Source organism: Macaca fascicularis, chromosome 19, assembly GCF_037993035.2.
Source record: "Macaca fascicularis isolate 582-1 chromosome 19, T2T-MFA8v1.1".
Taxonomy (NCBI): domain Eukaryota; kingdom Metazoa; phylum Chordata; class Mammalia; order Primates; family Cercopithecidae; genus Macaca; species Macaca fascicularis.
In genome coordinates, this window is record NC_088393.1 from 5,045,296 (window position 1) to 5,061,164 (window position 15,869).

The window sequence follows — 15,869 nt, forward strand, 5'->3', positions numbered from 1 at the left end:
CACACACCCTCCCAGCCTCCCCTGCCCACTCCTTCCCGTAGTCAGAACATTCTGAAGCTCCACCCTTCCCCCCACCGTCTGCGGAGGGACCCTGGATAGATTAGGTCCCAGGTCCTTCCAAAGCTGGACACAGACATTCTTAGCTTCGCGCCTGGGCTGGCACGGAGACTTCTGGAGGAGCTGTTGGAACCTGGGGCTTTGTGGGGTGTATAGGAGTTTAGTTGTGACATAGGGACAAATGGAAAGAAGGCATTGGAGGCTGAACACCCTCTTGGGCAAAAGCCTTAGATTTTCAGTAAATGCAAGACGTGAGAAGGCGGGCTAGACAATTTGAGTAGCAACGGATAACCTGTGTGAGTGAACAAGTGAGGAAACTGAGGCACGGGAGCACTAGAGATGATTCTGACGTCCCACGGCAGGGCCGGGGGTCGAGCCCCCTGTCTTCTGAGCCAAGGCTCTCTCCAGCTCACATATCACCACCGACACAGCCCGGTGAGCCCCAGGCGCTGGACGTGAGGGCTCTCGGCGACGCCAGCGCGGAACTACATTTCCCAGACGGCCGCGGCGGGCGCGCCTGCGCAGTGCGCGCGGTGATGGAGCGCTAACCGGGGGCGCGGCGGCAGCGAGGGCTCGGCGGGCCATTGGCTACCGGCCGCGGCACAGGCAGCTTGGGGACTCAGCGTGCGCGGGGCCCGCGGGCCGGGCCGGGGTGACCTGGGCTGCAGCCATGGAAGAACAGAGGGTAGGACGGGGTGGGGCGGGGCGGGCCCTCCGGGGCGTCGGGGGCGGGGGAGGGGACCAGGTGTTGCCGCAGCGCCCCCACTCCCTCCCCGCCTCCGCCCCAGCTGCTCTGCGGCCGAGGCCCCACCCCGTCGCGACCCCGCCCGGATCTAGCCCCCCACCCCAGTTTGGGACGCAGTCCCCCCGACATCTTGGCTTGGGGCCAGGCACGTGCCTTCTAAGCCCCCCACCCTGCCCAGTATCCCAGTCCCATCCCTGACCCCCATCCCCCACGCCCTCCTTCCTGGCTGCGGACCAGGCATCCCGGCCCCCCGCCCCACCCTCGGAGGACGCCCCGCCAGCTCCGCAGTGCGGACCCCACCGACCCTGCCCCGGGGAAAAGAGCCAGTCGGAAGCCTGGGTCAGAGCAAGAGGCTCCTGAGCAGGATCCTCCCTCCCAGAATACCCTGCCCTTCCCCAAGACCTCCCTGCCCCTCCCCACTTACCTGGCGCCCCTGCATCCCTGGCCCGCAGGTTCCACCTTTGCCCAGGTAATTTCTTTCTCCTTGCTTGTCCTTGTCCCCCAGGTAGGCCCCACCCCTGTTCTGAGGCTAGCCCCTATCCCAGGCTATCCCACCTCCCTGGGATTTTTCTTCCACCGAGAACCCTTTCCCCAGGTTAGCCCATTTTCCAGCAGGCAACCTTTTCCTCTGGGGTTTTCTGTCCCCAGGCTAGCCCCTCGTGCCCCACCTTCAGGATGTAGGTATCGGGTTGTAGCCTTTGTGCTCAAGCACACCTGGTTCGGGCCGGGGTCTGTCCCTTCCTGAGAGGTTCTCTGTGAGCGTCAGTTTCCTCTCCTGTAATATGGGGTAGCTTAGGGCGCCCAGCTGCTATAGGTGAGTTGTATCAGTCCGGAGCTTCACCTCCTGGCTGGTGCCCAAGTTCGAGAACGTGGCAGCCCCCACATGTCCTCTCTGGATCCCTGGAGGGGAGCATGGGTCAGGGAGCCCGGCCAGGCTGAGGGACTCACCTGCCTGCCGTGTGTGTGTGCACGCGTGTGTGCATTTGTGTATGTGTGTGCATATGTGTGCACGTGTACACGTGTGCGTATACGTGTGTGCACGTGTGTGTACCTGTTTGCACACCTGTGTGTACGTGTGTGTGCACCTGTGTCTGTCCACACTTCTGGTGGTGCAGGAGGCCCTGAGGAAGATCATCACAACACTGGCTATGAAGAATGAAGAAATTCAGAGCTTTATCTATTCCCTGAAACAGATGCTGCTGAATGTGGAGGTGAAGGTGGTGGGGGAGTCCTGGGCAGGTGGGGGGAGGGGAGGAGCCTGGAGGGTGCAGCCATAGGAACTGGCCTCTTGCTGTTAATGCCTGTGGGAGGTCTCAGTTTCCCCCTCTGAACACGGGCTTTGGCCAATCCTGGCTGTTCCGACCCAGGCGAACTCGACGAAGGTGCAGGAGGACCTCGAAGCAGAGTTCCAGTCCCTCTTCTCCGTCCTGGAGGAGCTGAAAGAAGGCATGCTTATGAAGATAAAACAGGACCGTGCCAGCCGCACCTACGAGCTGCAGGTGAGGGCTGGGGGCATCTTCCTCTCCCCGCCCACCCCCCTACTCAACAGAACGTAGCTGGCTCTCATCTTCTTCCCAAAACTGGGTGCTTCTTGAGTTTCTGATCTCTCCCCTGACCCCTCCCTGTCCATGGCCCCATCAATGCTCCATCCACCTGTACTCTCTCTTTTTTTGTTGTTTTTTTTTTTGAGATGGAGGTCTCGCTCTGTCACCCAGGCTGGAGTGCAGTGGCAAGATCTCGGCTCACTGCAACCTCCACCTCCTGGGTTCAAGTGATACTCCTGCCTCAGCCTCCCAAGTAGCTGGGATTACAGGCACCCGCCACCATACTGGGATAATTTTCGTAATTTTAATAGAGATGGGGTTTCACTGTGTTGGCCAAGCTGGTCTCGAACTCCTGACCTCAGGTGATCCTCCCGCCTCAGCCTCCCAAACTGCTGGGATGACAGGCGTGAGCCCCTGTGCCCAGCCTGCCTGTGCTTTCTCTGAATCCCTTCTCCATCATGGTGTCCCCGCGTCTGGCTCAGATCTTCCCCTTCTGTCTTCACTCAGTGCCTCCGGTTTCTCAGCCCTTCCCACTGGCCCCCCAGATCTGAAGGTATCACCTCCACTTATACACCACCCATGGCTCCCGTGGGCTCTCACTCAGACTCCAAGCTGGGGTCACACAGGCTGCATCCAGACCTCCTGGGCAACTTCCTGACATCCCAGATTCCTGTCCCCAGGCAATCTGGCGCCCTGGAGCCTGGGTGTGGCCTGGGCATGTGAGTTTTTGGTTTGTTTGTGTTTTGAGACAGAGTCTTGTCCTGTCATCCAGGCTGGAGTACAGTGGCGCAATCATGCCTCACTGCAGCCTCCGCCTCCCAGGCTCAAGCGATCCTCCCACCTCAGCCTCCCAAGTAGCTGGGACCACAGGAAGGTGCCACTACTCCCAGCTAATTTTTGTATTTTTTGGTGGAGACTGGTTTTCACCATGTTGCCTAGACTCGTCTTGAACTCCTGGGCTCAAGCGATCTTTCTGCCTTGTCCTCCCAAATTGCTGGGATTACGGGTATGAGCCACTGCACCTGGCTCATGTGAGTTTTTTTTGTTCTGTTTTTTGTTTTTTTGTTTTTTTTTTTTTTTGAGATGGAGTGTCGTTCTGTCATCCAGGCTGGATCAGTGGCACAATCTTAGCTCACTGCAACCTCTGCCTCCCAGGTTCAAGCGATTCTCCTGCCTCAGCTTCCTGAGTAGCTGGGATTACAGGTGCACACCACCACACCCAGTTAATTTTTTCTACATTTAGTAGAGATGGGATTTCACTGTGTTGGCCAGGCTTGTCTTGAACTCCTGACCTCAGGTGATCCTCCTGCCTCAGCCACCCAGAGTGCTGGGATTACAGGCATGAGCCACCGCACCCAGCCTTATGTGAGTTTTTAAGGAAGGAATTCCCCATGGATTCTGTTCTGCTCCCGGAGCCCAGCCCCATTTGGTGGGGCGCTTGAGGCTCCAATCTCCGTCTCTCACCTGGAGTTCGAGAAGGGCGTGGTACCCTGGATTCTGAATGGGGTGGGGAGCCCTCGGGGGGCCTGAGGCAGTGGGGTGAGTTGTCCCCTCCTTTGGTGCCTGGTGTCCACAGAACCAGCTGGCTGCCTGCACGCGGGCCCTGGAGAGCTCCGAGGAGCTTCTGGAGACAGCCAACCAGACTCTCCAGGCCATGGACCGCGAGGATTTTCCTCAGGTGGGTGCCTGTGATGCTGCCAGGCAAAGAACGATGCGCCCGGTCACGTTCGCATTTCAGGTGAACAAGCACATTTTTAGTGTAAGTGTAGCCCACCCATGCGACACTTAGCCAAAGCACATACTGATACCAAGAAAGTGTCCAGGCTGGGCGCAGTGGATACACCTGTAATCCCAGCACTTTGGGAGACCAAGGCGGGTGGATCAGCTGAGGTCACGAGTTAAAGACCAGCCTGGCCAACACGGCGAAGCCCCGTCTCTACTAAAAATACAAAAATTAGCTAGATGTGGTGGTGGGCGCCTGTAATCCCAGCTACTTGGGAGGCTGAGGTGGGAGAATCACTTGAACCTGGGAGGCAGAGGTTGCCGTGAGCTGAGACTGTGCCACTGTATTCCAGACTGGGCAACAGAGCGAGACTTCATCTCAAAACAAAAAAAAGAAAAGAAAAGAAAGAAAGCGTTCAGGCTGGGTGCAGTGGCTCATGCCTGTAATACCTGCAGTTTGGGAGGCCAAGGCAGGAGGATTGCTTGAGGCCAGAAGTTTCAGACCAACATGGGCAACATAGTGAAACCCCATCTCTACAAAAAATAAAGTTATTGGCTGGGTGCGGTGGCTCACGCCTATAATCCCAGCACTTTGGGAGGCTGAGGCAGGCGGATCACGAGGTCAAGAGATCGAGACCATCTTGGTTAACACGGTGAAACCCCGTCTCTACTAAATATGCAAAAAGTTAGCCGAGCATGGTGGTGGGCACCTGAGGTCCCAGCTACTCGGGAAGCTGAGGCAGGAGGATGGTGTGAACCCGGAAGGTGGAGGTTGCAGTGAGCTGAGATCACCCCATTGCACTCCAGCCTGGGCGACAGCAAGACTCCGTCTCAAAAAAAAAAAAAAAAAAAAAAAAATCTTTGAATGTTGTTCTGTTCCTCTCTCTAGGCTGCCAAGCAAATCAAAGATGGGTAAGACGCTGGGGTCTGGCCCCCACCCCACTTCCCTGCCCCTGGTGTGAAGACAGGGGCTGCCTGGTGAGGGTGTCTCAGCCCAGAGCCCCAGACGGGAGCCCTGGGGAGGGGCCCGCTTGCACCACAGATGACCAGGTCTGGGCCCCCGCGCAACGTCTGCCACCTCCTTCCCGCAGAGTGACCATGGCCCCTGCCTTCCGGCTATCACTGAAAGCGAAGGTCAGTGACAACATGAGTCACCTCATGGTGGACTTCGCACAAGAGCGGCAGATGCTACAGGCACTCAAGTTTCTGCCTGGTGAGAGGGGCACGCACTGGAGGGCCAGGACTTCCGGGGAATGACCTGGGAGGCTGTGAGGCCCTGAAACAGGACCTGGAGTAAGGTGGACGGCCAGGTGTCTGAATTATACCTGGGGGAGGTGGAGCCCTAATAATTCCACGCCCTGTGGGGGGTGGAGTCCTCATGAAGCCCCACCCCTGGGTGGAGTCATGGGAAGACCCCACCCACTGGGTAGTGGCATCCTGGGAAAACTCTGTCCTCAGGAATGGAGCCCTGGGAATACCACGTCCGGGATGGGGGGGAAGTATTCATCAAGCCCCGCCCATGGGTGGAGCTATCAGAAAGCCCCACCCACCAGGGGGTGAGGTCCTGGGAAAACTCACTCTGTCCCCAGGGGAGGAGCCATAAGAACACCACACCCTGTTGGGGGGGGGGGGTCTCATGAAGTCCCGCCCATGGGTGGAGCCATCAGGAAGCCACACCCACCAAGGGGTGCAGTCCTGGGAAAACTTTGTCCCCCGAGGGTGGAGCCCTGAGGATACCATGTGCTTGAGGGAGTGGAGTCCTCCCGAGACCTCCTCCCTGGATACAGCCATGAGAATGGCACACCCACCACATGGTAGCTCCTGGGAAAACCCTGTCCGCAGGGGTGGAGCCCTGAGAAGGCCATGCGCCCGAGGAGAAATGGGCTGAGAACCCAACCTGTCTATGATGCAGCCTCAAAGAAAGTCACATCCCTCATTGGCAGAGAATTTGGAATAATTCTGCCCCTAAATGATGGAATCCCGAGAAAGCTCAGCCCTCCCCCCACCCGCTGATGGAACCTTAGAGTCTCCATGGCTGGGCATGGTGGCTCACGCCTGTAATCCCAACACTTTGGGAGGTCGAGGCGGGTAGATCACCTGAGGTCAGGAGTTCAAGACCAGCCTGGCCAACATGGTGAAACCCTGACTCTACTAAAAATACAAAAAATTAGCCGAGTGTGGTGGCGCATGCCTGTAATCCCAGCTACTCGGGAGGCTGAGGGAGGAGAATCGCTTGAACCAGGGAGTCAGAGGTTGCAGTGAGCCAAGATCGTGCCACTGGACTCCAGCCTGGGTGACAAAAGAAAGACTCTGTCTCCAAAAAACAAAAAGTCTCCACCCCCGCAAGCGTGGAACCCCCCCAAAATTGGGGGCCATGCCCCCAAAAGTGTCCCTCATGTAGTTGGGCGGCGCTGCAGCAAGCCCCCTGCCCCCTGCACCAGGCACAGAACCCTGACCCCCTCTCCCTTCCGTCCGGGGCAGTGCCCAGCGCGCCGGTGATCGACCTGGCCGAGTCCCTGGTGGCAGATAACTGTGTGACCCTGGTGTGGCGCATGCCGGATGAGGACAGCAAGATTGACCACTACGTGCTGGAGTACCGGCGCACCAACTTCGAGGGCCCGCCCCGTCTCAAGGAGGACCAGCCCTGGATGGTCATCGAGGGAATCCGGCAGACAGAGTACACTCTGACAGGTAAGGGCAGCGTGCGCCAGCTCTGCCCAGCTGTGAACAGCAACGCCTTCCAGGCTGCCGTCTCGCCATCAGTCACTGGGGGCCTTGGGCACGATCCCCAAGACTCACGGAGTCTGGAAGCAGCCTGAGGAGGCGGATCAGAAGTATGAGACAGTGGCCGGGCGCGGTGGCTCACGCCTGTAATCCCAGCACTTTGGGAGGCTGAAGTGGGCGGATCGCCTGAGGTCAGGAGTTCAAACCAGCCTGGCCAATATGGTGAAACCCCGTCTCTACTAAAAATACAAAAAAAATTAACTGGGCATGGTATCAGGCACCTGGAATCCCAGCTACTCGGGAGGCTGAGACGGGAGAATCGCTTGAACCAGGAAGGCAGAGGTGGCACTGAGCCAAGATCACGCTATGCCCTCGCACGAGATGCCCTCCAGCCTGGGCAACAAGAGCGAAACTCATCTCAGAAATAATAATAATAATAATAATGAATATATTTTTCTAGACATGGGATCTTGCCATTTCCCTAGGCTGGTCTCCAACTCCTGGCCTCAAGCAGTCCTGCCTCAGCCTCCCAAATAGCTGGGTACTGTCCTCGGAGCAGGGCACAACGCAGACAGTAATCTTTTCCCTCCTGGAGCTAGCATTCTGGATTCACCCTCCAAGTATTTGGGGTCCTCCCTGGCAGTTAAAGAAACTGAAAGCTGACCAGGCATGGTGGCTCAATCCTGTAATACAGCACTTTGGGAGGCTGAGGCAAGAAGATTGCTTGAGGCCGGGAGCTGGAGACTAGCTTGGGTAACAAAGCGAGAGCCCATCTATAAAAAAATTTTTTTTTTTAAAGTTATCTGAGCATGGTGGTCCCAGCTACCAAGGGAGGCTAAAGTGGGAGGATTGTTTGAGCGCAACAGTTGTAGACTACCGTGAGCCATGACTGCACCACCACACTCCAGCCTGAACAACAGGGCGAGAGACCCTGTCTCTACAAAACAGAGAGAGAGAGAGAGAGAGAAAAGGAAGGAAGGGAGGGAGGGAAACCCAAGGAATCCACTCAGCTGTTGGAGGTAGGGTCTGAAGGGAGAAAGCCTCATGAGATTAAAAAGCCATCCTGGCCGGGTGCGGTGGCTCACGCTGTAATCCCAGCACTTTGGGAGGCTGAGGCGGGTGGATCCCTTGAAGTCAGGAGCTCAAGACCAGCCTGGCCAGCGTGGTAAAACCCTGTCTCTACTAAAAATGCAAAAACATTAGCCGGGTGTGGTGGCGGATGCCTGTAATCCCAGCGACTCAGGAGGCTGAGGAGTGAGAATCACTTGAACCTGGGAGGGGAGGCTGCAGTGAGCAGAGATCGCGCCACTACACTCCAGCTTGGGCAACAGAGGGAGACTCCGTCTCAAAAAAAAAAAAAAAAAAAAGCCATCCTGATCGGGGAAACCCTCAGGGGCGGGGAGAAGCTGGCTGAAGGGTTAACTGTCCACATTCTCTAGCTGCTTTTGGGCTGTAATCAGCCGGCTGGTTATCTGTAATTAGCATACAAGGTTAATCATGAGCTCGCTAATTGCAGGGGAAAAAGTCACCAGCCGCAGGAGAGCTTGCGAACAGCTATTGGCTTATCCTTCTCTTGAGAATCAAAATAAACACACCCCTTTTATTTGTTGTAAATAGGATTCCTCAAATCCCTCCTCCAAGCGTCCCCGCCTTTTGGTTTTGTTTTCTGGTAACTTTGTATTTTGAAATAAATATAGATTCACAGGGAGTTGCCAAAACAACTAATACAAAAAGTACAGAGAGGACCCATGTAGTTAGCATAAAACCCGGGAAATGGACGCGGGTGCAGTGGACTCACATCTTACCAGTTTTTTTTTTTTTTTTTTTGAGATGGAGTCTTGCTCTGTCACCCAGGCTGGAGTACAGTGGTGCAATCTCGGCTCACTGTAAGCTCTGCCTCCGGGATTCCCGCCATTCTCCTGCCTCAGCCTCCTGAGTAGCTGGGACTACAGGCGCCCGCCACCACGCCCGGCTAATTTTTTGTATTTTTAGTAGAGACGGGGTTTCACCGTGTTAACCAGGATGGTCTCGATCTCCTGACCTCGTGATCCACCTGCCTCGGCCTCCCAAAGTGCTGGGATTACAGGCGTGAGCCACCGCGCCCGGCCACCAGTTTTTTGTGTTTTGTTTTGTTTTTTGTTTGTTTTTTTTTGAGACACCTGAGTCTCGCTCTGTTGCCCAGGCTGGAGTGCAGTGGCGTGATCTCAGCTCACTGCAACCTCTGCCTCCTGGGTTCAAGCAATTCTCCTGTCTCAGCCTCCCTAGTAGCTGGGATTACAGGCGTGAGCCACCGCGCTCGACCTTTGTTTTTTAAAGACAGGTTCTTGCTAGGTAGCACATGCTGGACTGCAGTGATGCAATCATAGCTCACTGCAGCTTCAACCTCTTGGGCTCACATGCTCCTCCTCCCTCAGCCTTCTGATTAACCGGGACTACAGGTGTGCACCCACCACACCTGGCTAACTTTTTTTGTGGGGGGATGGAGTTTTACTCTGTCACCCAGGCTGGAGTGCAGTGGCGTGATCTTGGCTCACTGCAACCTCTGCCTCCGGGTTCAAGCGATTCTCCTGCTGCAGCCTCCTGAGTAGCTGTGATTACAGGCACCACCCACCCCCCAGCCGCCCATTTTCATATTTTTAGTAGAGATGGGGTTTCATCATGTTGGCCAGGCTGGTCTTGAACTCCTGACCTCAAGTGGTCTGCCCACCTTGGCCTTCCAAAGTGCTGACATTACAGGCGTGAGCCACCGCACCCAGACTAATTTTTTATGTTTTATTATTTATTTATTTGAGACAGAATCTCAAATAAATGTGTCGCCCAGGCTGGAGTGCAGTGGTGCAGTACAAATCTCTGTATTTTGTGACAGGATCTGAAAGCATCCTGATTGGTCTATGTGAGTTGGAGGTAGAGTCAAGTAATTCATAGCCCCTCAGGGAGAGGAGGGCAAGGATGGTTTCTCAGGGATAGGATGTTTATTTTTTATTTTTTATTTTTTCTTGAGACGGAGTTTTGCTCTTGTTGCCCAGGCTGGAGTTCAATGGCATGATCATGGCTCACCGCAACCTCTGCCTCCCGGGTTCAAGCAATTCTCCTGTCTCAGTCTCCTGAGTAGCTGGGATTACAGGCATGCGCCACCATGCCCGGCTAATTTTGTATTTTTAGTAGAGATGGGGTTTCATCATGTTGGTCAGGCTGGTCTTGAACTCCCAACCTCAGGTGATCCGCGTGCCTCGGCCTCCCAGAGCGCTGGGATTACAGGCGTGAGCCACTGCGTGTGGCCAGGTAAGGTGTTTATAAGGTGGTTCTTTGAATGGCGTTGGGAATCACAGTGGGACATGACAGCTTTAACCCATGACTCAGAGTCTCAGGGAATACACGGTGTTGAAATGCCTCTCTTGCCTCCCAGGTCTCAAGTTTGACATGAAATACATGAATTTCCGCGTGAAGGCCTGTAACAAGGCAGTTGCAGGAGAGTTCTCTGAGCCGGTGACTCTGGAGACACCAGGTGACTGGCTTCTACCCTTGCCCTACCTTTGACTCCATGGCCCTTTCCTCCCACGGCCCCCAGAGACCATGAGAATCCTCAAAGCAGGGCAACTTTGTTGCCCTGGCTGCCAGGAAGCTCAAAGCTCCGTCCACAGTGGCTTCCTTAGCCTGAGTATCTGCTATAACCCTGTTTTTGTCCTTTGCTTCTGAGGTTTACCCCAGTGTATCTCGATGGTTTTTATATACAGCCACACACACCCTCTCTTTGCCCAAAAATAGATAAGTCTTCTGTAGAGCTGGGGATGAGATTTGAGTAGTGAAGACCGATTCCAGAACCTTTCACAGTGACACCTTCGCATGCCCTGCTAGGAAGTCCCTCTGAAATCTAGCCTAACTCCCTCGTGCTGTAGCCCAGCCCCTTTCTTGGGATTAGCCCTCCATGGAAGCACAGGGTCGTGCAGTTGGCTTGAAAATGCCTCCAGAGGTCGGGCGCAGTGGCTCACGCCTGTGATCCCAGCACTTTGGGAGGCTGAGGTGGGCGGATCACAAGGTCAGGAGTTCGAAACCAGCCTGGCCAATATGGTGAAACCCCGTCTCTACTGAAAATACAAACATTAGCTGGGTGTGGCTGGGCGCGGTGGCTCAAGCCTGTAATCCCAGCACTTTGGGAGGCCGAGATGGGCGGATCACAAGGTCAGGAGATCGAGACCATCCTGGCTAACACAGTGAAACCCCGTCTCTACTAAAAAAATACAAAAAAAACTTAGCCGGGCGAGGTGGCAGGCGCCTGTAGTCCCAGCTACTCGGGAGGCTGAGGCAGGAGAATGGCGTGAACCCGGGAGACGGAGCTTGCAGTGAGCTGAGATCCGGCCACTGCACTCCAGCCTGGGTGACAGAGCGAGACTCCGTCTCAAAAAAAAAAAAAGAAAACAAAACAAAACAAAACAAAAAAAAAACATTAGCTGGGTGTGGTGGTGGGCACCTGTAGTCCCAGCTACTTGGGAGGCTGAGGCAGGAGAACTGCTTGAACCCAGGAGGCGGAGGTTGCAGTGAGCCAAGATTGTGCCACTGCACTCCAGCCTGAGTAACAGAGCGAGACTCCGTCTCCAAACAAAAAAAAAGAAAATGCCTTCAGACCTGGGAGGGAGGCCTTTAGGCCACAACCCTCGGCCTTCGCGCCTCTGGCTCCATGTTCTGTCCCCTCTGCCCTTTGCCATATCGTCTCTCTTGTTGTCTTTCTGCTGGTCTCTCTATATCTGTCTCTCTCTGAGCCTTTGTTGGTCTCTCTGTCTCCGTCTTGGACCCTTGTCTCCTCGGCTCTCTGATTCTCTGTCCCTGTCTTGGTCTGTCTTGGTCACTGTCTGTCTCTCTGTCTCTCTCTGTGTCTCTCCGGGTTTCCCATCTCTGTGACTCCCACGTCTGCCCGGCCCCAGCGTTCATGTTCCGCCTGGATGCGTCCACATCCCACCAGAACCTGCGGGTGGATGATCTCTCCGTGGAGTGGGACGCTATGGGCGGGAAGGTGCAGGATATCAAGGCTCGCGAGAAAGACGGCAAGGGGCGGACGGCGTCTCCCATCAATTCCCCGGCCAGGTAGCCTGCCCCCTCCCCTCCCTAAGTCTCTGGTGGAGAAGATCAATCTGGACATGGACACAGAGCCCAGTGTGGTCACAGCTGGGGTGGAGAGGGGACCCAGGGCTGGGGGAACCTAGAGAGGGAATGAGGGGAGAGGAGATTTTGAGTGGGGTTTTGATGGGTAAATAGGAGTTTCCCAGATGACAGAGGGCACAGGCATATTCCGACATAAACATGAGATGCTAGATATATAGAAAGAGCCAAATACTGCCAGAGATTGACCCAACATCCACAGTGGCTGGGGTGGACTAGGGGAGCCATACCCTGGGAGAGATGAGTGTTAAACTGAGTCTCCTGAGACTGCCTACTCCCTGCCCACCACAGAGGTACTCCATCTCCCAAGAGGATGCCCTCAGGTCGTGGGGGTCGGGACCGCTTCACCGCTGAGTCCTACACAGTGCTGGGTAAGGAAGGGGAGAAAAAAGGGGAGAGGGGAGTTTTGGGCAGGGGCCTAATGGTGGGGGTTGAGGGAGAAGCTTTGCCTTTGGCTGCGGAAACAGGCAGCCATCAGCAAATCTGCTCCCGGAATAATAGGTTGTTCTGTCACTGCCGAAAAGGAAATATTTGGGGATAAGGGATTGCTGGGGAAAGCCAGAATTTATGGAGTGAAGGAAAGAGACTGTGGATCAGATGGTGCCTGGGCAGGAGCTTGGGGGCAATTGTCTGAACTCCGTGGAGTATCTGGGACTTGGGGAGTAGCTGGGATTTGAGGAGTAGCTGGGATTTGAGGAGTAGCTGGAAAGAATGGTTGCCTGTAGAGCAGCTGGGTTTGTGGGGAAGCTGAAGCCAGGCAGGAGTTTTGGGGGATTGTCTGAGGGTATGTGGAGGAGCCAGAGAGAGCAGCCTGAAGAGAAGTCAATAGCAGCATAGGAATGATTGGATCCTGTGAAGAAGAAGCTGGAGTTAGTGGAGGAACTGGAGTTTAGGGGAACTGCTACTGTTCAGAATAGAGCTGGAGAAAGAGGCTAAAGTATGAGGAAGTCAGTGTGGTCAGGAATATCTAGGGAGAAGGAAATTAGGGGGTAGCTGGGGTCATGAGGATAAGCTAGGGCCTGAGGGGAAGTTATGGTTCTGTGGGGATCTAGATTTTCTTGGGAGCACCAGGGATTGGTGAGAGTTTGGTTTAGGGAGAAGCAGAAGATACAGGGAGTTGTCACTGGAGTTGCTGAGATTTGTGAGAGAGAAACAGAGAGAAAGAGAGAGACATAACCCTTGGGAAAGGGCCTGGATAATTTGTGATTTGGGGAGTAGCTGAGATCAGGGAGGAGCAGACCTGGAGAAGACATGTATACAGAGGTTCATTTTGTATCTGGAGAGGAGCTGAGATATGATACAAAGATCAACTGTGATCTGGGAGGGGCAAGAGTATGAGGAGAAGCTGAAGCTCGTGGAATACCTGCACTGGGTGAAGGAGTAGCTGAGATGGCAAGAACCTGGATCTGGGGCCTGGAGAGGATCTCAGCTCTGGAGAGAATCTGGACTGTGTACAGAGCTGAAGCCAAGGGGTATCCCAATTCAGAGGGTTCCTGGAGAGTGTAATGGAGGTTTGAGGAACACCTGGATTCCAGGAGGAGCTGAGGCCTGGAGAGTATCTGGCTTGAGGAATGCCTTGGGGGAACTTCTGGCCTCAGCAGTAGCTGAGGCCTGGGAGAACCTGCCTTCCACGCGGAGTTGGGGTCTGGATAGAATCTGGATTCAGAGAGCAGGAGGAGGGAGTCTTGAGTCCTGAGGAGTATCTGAACTCTGTCACAGCCAGGAGCTAGAGGGAGCTTCTAGACTCTGCCAGAGCCAAGAAGTAGGGGGAGCATCTGGACCCTGCCAGAGCTGGGAACTGGGGGGAGCATCTGGACTCGAGGAGGACTTGAGGGCTGTGGGAACACTATGAGTCTTCCAGGAACAAGGGTTTGAGGATGATCTAGTTTCTGGGAAGAACTGAAGGGCATTTGGACATGGGGAGGAACTGAAGGAAGTTTCTATGGCCTGGAGGAGTCTGGAAGGAGTAGCTTGGGCTTGTAGAGAATCTGAAAGGAGTAACTGAAGCTTGGGGAGTGTCTGGGCCTACTAAATTTCTGGAGGAAGTTGATAAAGCTTAGGAGTATCTGGGGGGAATACCCAGGAATCAAGGAATATTAGGAGGGAATAGATGGGACTTGAGGAGCATCTGGAGTGGAATCACTGGGACTGAGGAGTATCTGGGGGGAATAGCTGGGACTGAGGAGTATCTGGGGGGAATAGCTGGGACTGAGGAGTATCTGGGGAAATAGCTGGGACTGAGGAGTATCTGGGGGAAATAGCTGGGACTGAGGAGCATCTGGGGGAAATAGCTGGGACTGAGGAGTATCTGGGGGAAATAGCTGGGACTGAGGAGTATCTGGGAGAAATAGCTGGGACTGAGGCGTATCTGGGGGAAATAGCTGGGACTGAGGCATATCTGGGGGAAATAGCTGGGACTGAGGCGTATCTGGGGGAAGTAGCTGGGACTGAGGCGAATCTGGAGGGGAATAGCTGGGACTTGAGGAGCATCTAGAGGGGAATCGCTGGGACCGAGGAGTATCTGGAGGGGAATCGCTGGGACCGAGGAGTATCTGGGGGAAATAGCTGGGACCCTGAAGAGTATCTGGGGGAAATAGCTGGACTCGAGGAGTATTTGGGGGAAATAGCTCGGACTCTCAGGCATATCTGGGGGTAATACCTGGGATCCCAAGGAGTATCTGGGGGGAATAACTGGGGTCTGAGGATATTTGGAGGGAATAGCAGGGACAGTGGAGTATCTGAAGGGAATAGCTGGAGCCCAAGGAGTATCTGGGGGGAATAGCTGGAGCCTAAGGAGTATCTGGAGGGAAAACTGGAGCCCAAGGAGTATCTGGAGGGAATAGCTGGGGCCAAAGGAGTGTCTGGGGGGAATAGATGGGAACTTGAGGAGTATCTGGGGGGTACAGCTAGGAACCTGAGGGGTATCTGAAGGGAGCAGCTGTGGTGTAGGGAGCACCTTGGGGGCTGGCCCTTTGTGGAAGGGCATCTGTGACCCGGTTCTATCCAGTTCCCCTGTTCACCCCTCCTGCCCTGCGCCACAGGGGACACGCTGATCGACGGCGGGGAGCATTACTGGGAGGTGCGCTACGAGCCGGACAGCAAGGCATTCGGTGTGGGCGTGGCCTACCGCAGCCTGGGCCGCTTCGAACAACTGGGCAAGACGGCCGCCTCCTGGTGCCTGCATGTCAACAACTGGCTGCAGGTCAGCTTCACGGCCAAGCATGCCAACAAGGTCAAGGTGCTGGACGCCCCCGTGCCCGACTGCCTGGGTGTGCACTGTGACTTCCACCAAGGTGACCCCAAGCCCCAGCTGCCGTCTCTGGCTGCCCCTGCCTGAGTCCCCTCCCTCTTCCCCCATCCCACTTCTGACCGTTCCCACTGTCACTCTGCCCCCCCACCCCAGGCCTCCTGTCCTTTTACAACGCCCGCACCAAACAAGTGTTGCACACTTTCAAGACCAGGTTCACACAGCCCCTGCTGCCTGCTTTCACGGTGAGCTGCCCTCCGCGGCCCAGGGGGAAGAGAGGGTGGTACGGGCGCTGGGGTTCGAAGCGGAGCCCCTCCCACCTCCCCCTGCTCTCCCTCAGGTATGGTGTGGCAGCTTCCAGGTGACGACAGGCCTGCAGGTCCCCAGTTCTGTGCGCTGCCTGCAAAAGCGAGGCAGTGCTACCAGCAGCTCCAACACCAGCCTCACCTAGGCCCCCAGGCACCCACCCAGCTGGGGTGTTCTTGGGGGAGCCGCTGCCAGGCCCAGGCTGCTGGAGCCAGGCACCCTACTCTGTCATTTGCTGCTTGGAGCCTTAACTCTGGATGGGGGGTCACCAAGAGGGAGCGGGCACCCTGGCGGGCCCTCCTCCCCACCTCACCTCTTAATAAAGGTCAAACACTGGCCAGGCCAGGCCGCGGTACTGGTTCTTCGGGCC

General features: G+C 55.6%; 1 protein-coding gene across 2 annotated transcripts; it reads left to right on the forward strand.

Annotated features, from left to right (window-relative positions):
• Positions 1 to 578: 578 nt before the first annotated feature.
• On the forward strand, positions 579 to 15,844 carry FSD1 (fibronectin type III and SPRY domain containing 1). 2 transcript variants are annotated; one of them, XM_045380474.3, is made up of 13 exons: positions 579 to 742; positions 1,918 to 2,013; positions 2,170 to 2,301; positions 3,923 to 4,024; positions 4,958 to 4,980; positions 5,160 to 5,281; positions 6,550 to 6,759; positions 10,199 to 10,297; positions 11,712 to 11,871; positions 12,238 to 12,317; positions 14,988 to 15,239; positions 15,350 to 15,438; positions 15,534 to 15,844. In XM_045380474.3, the coding sequence occupies exons 1-13, from the start codon at positions 728 to 730 to the stop codon at positions 15,642 to 15,644; spliced, it is 1,491 nt and encodes a 496-aa protein (XP_045236409.1). In that variant the 5' UTR covers positions 579 to 727; the 3' UTR covers positions 15,645 to 15,844. The 2 variants fall into 2 exon arrangements, with proteins under 2 accessions (XP_045236409.1, XP_045236411.1); XM_045380476.3 differs by having other exon boundaries at positions 14,988 to 15,148.
• The last annotated feature ends 25 nt before the right edge of the window (positions 15,845 to 15,869 follow it).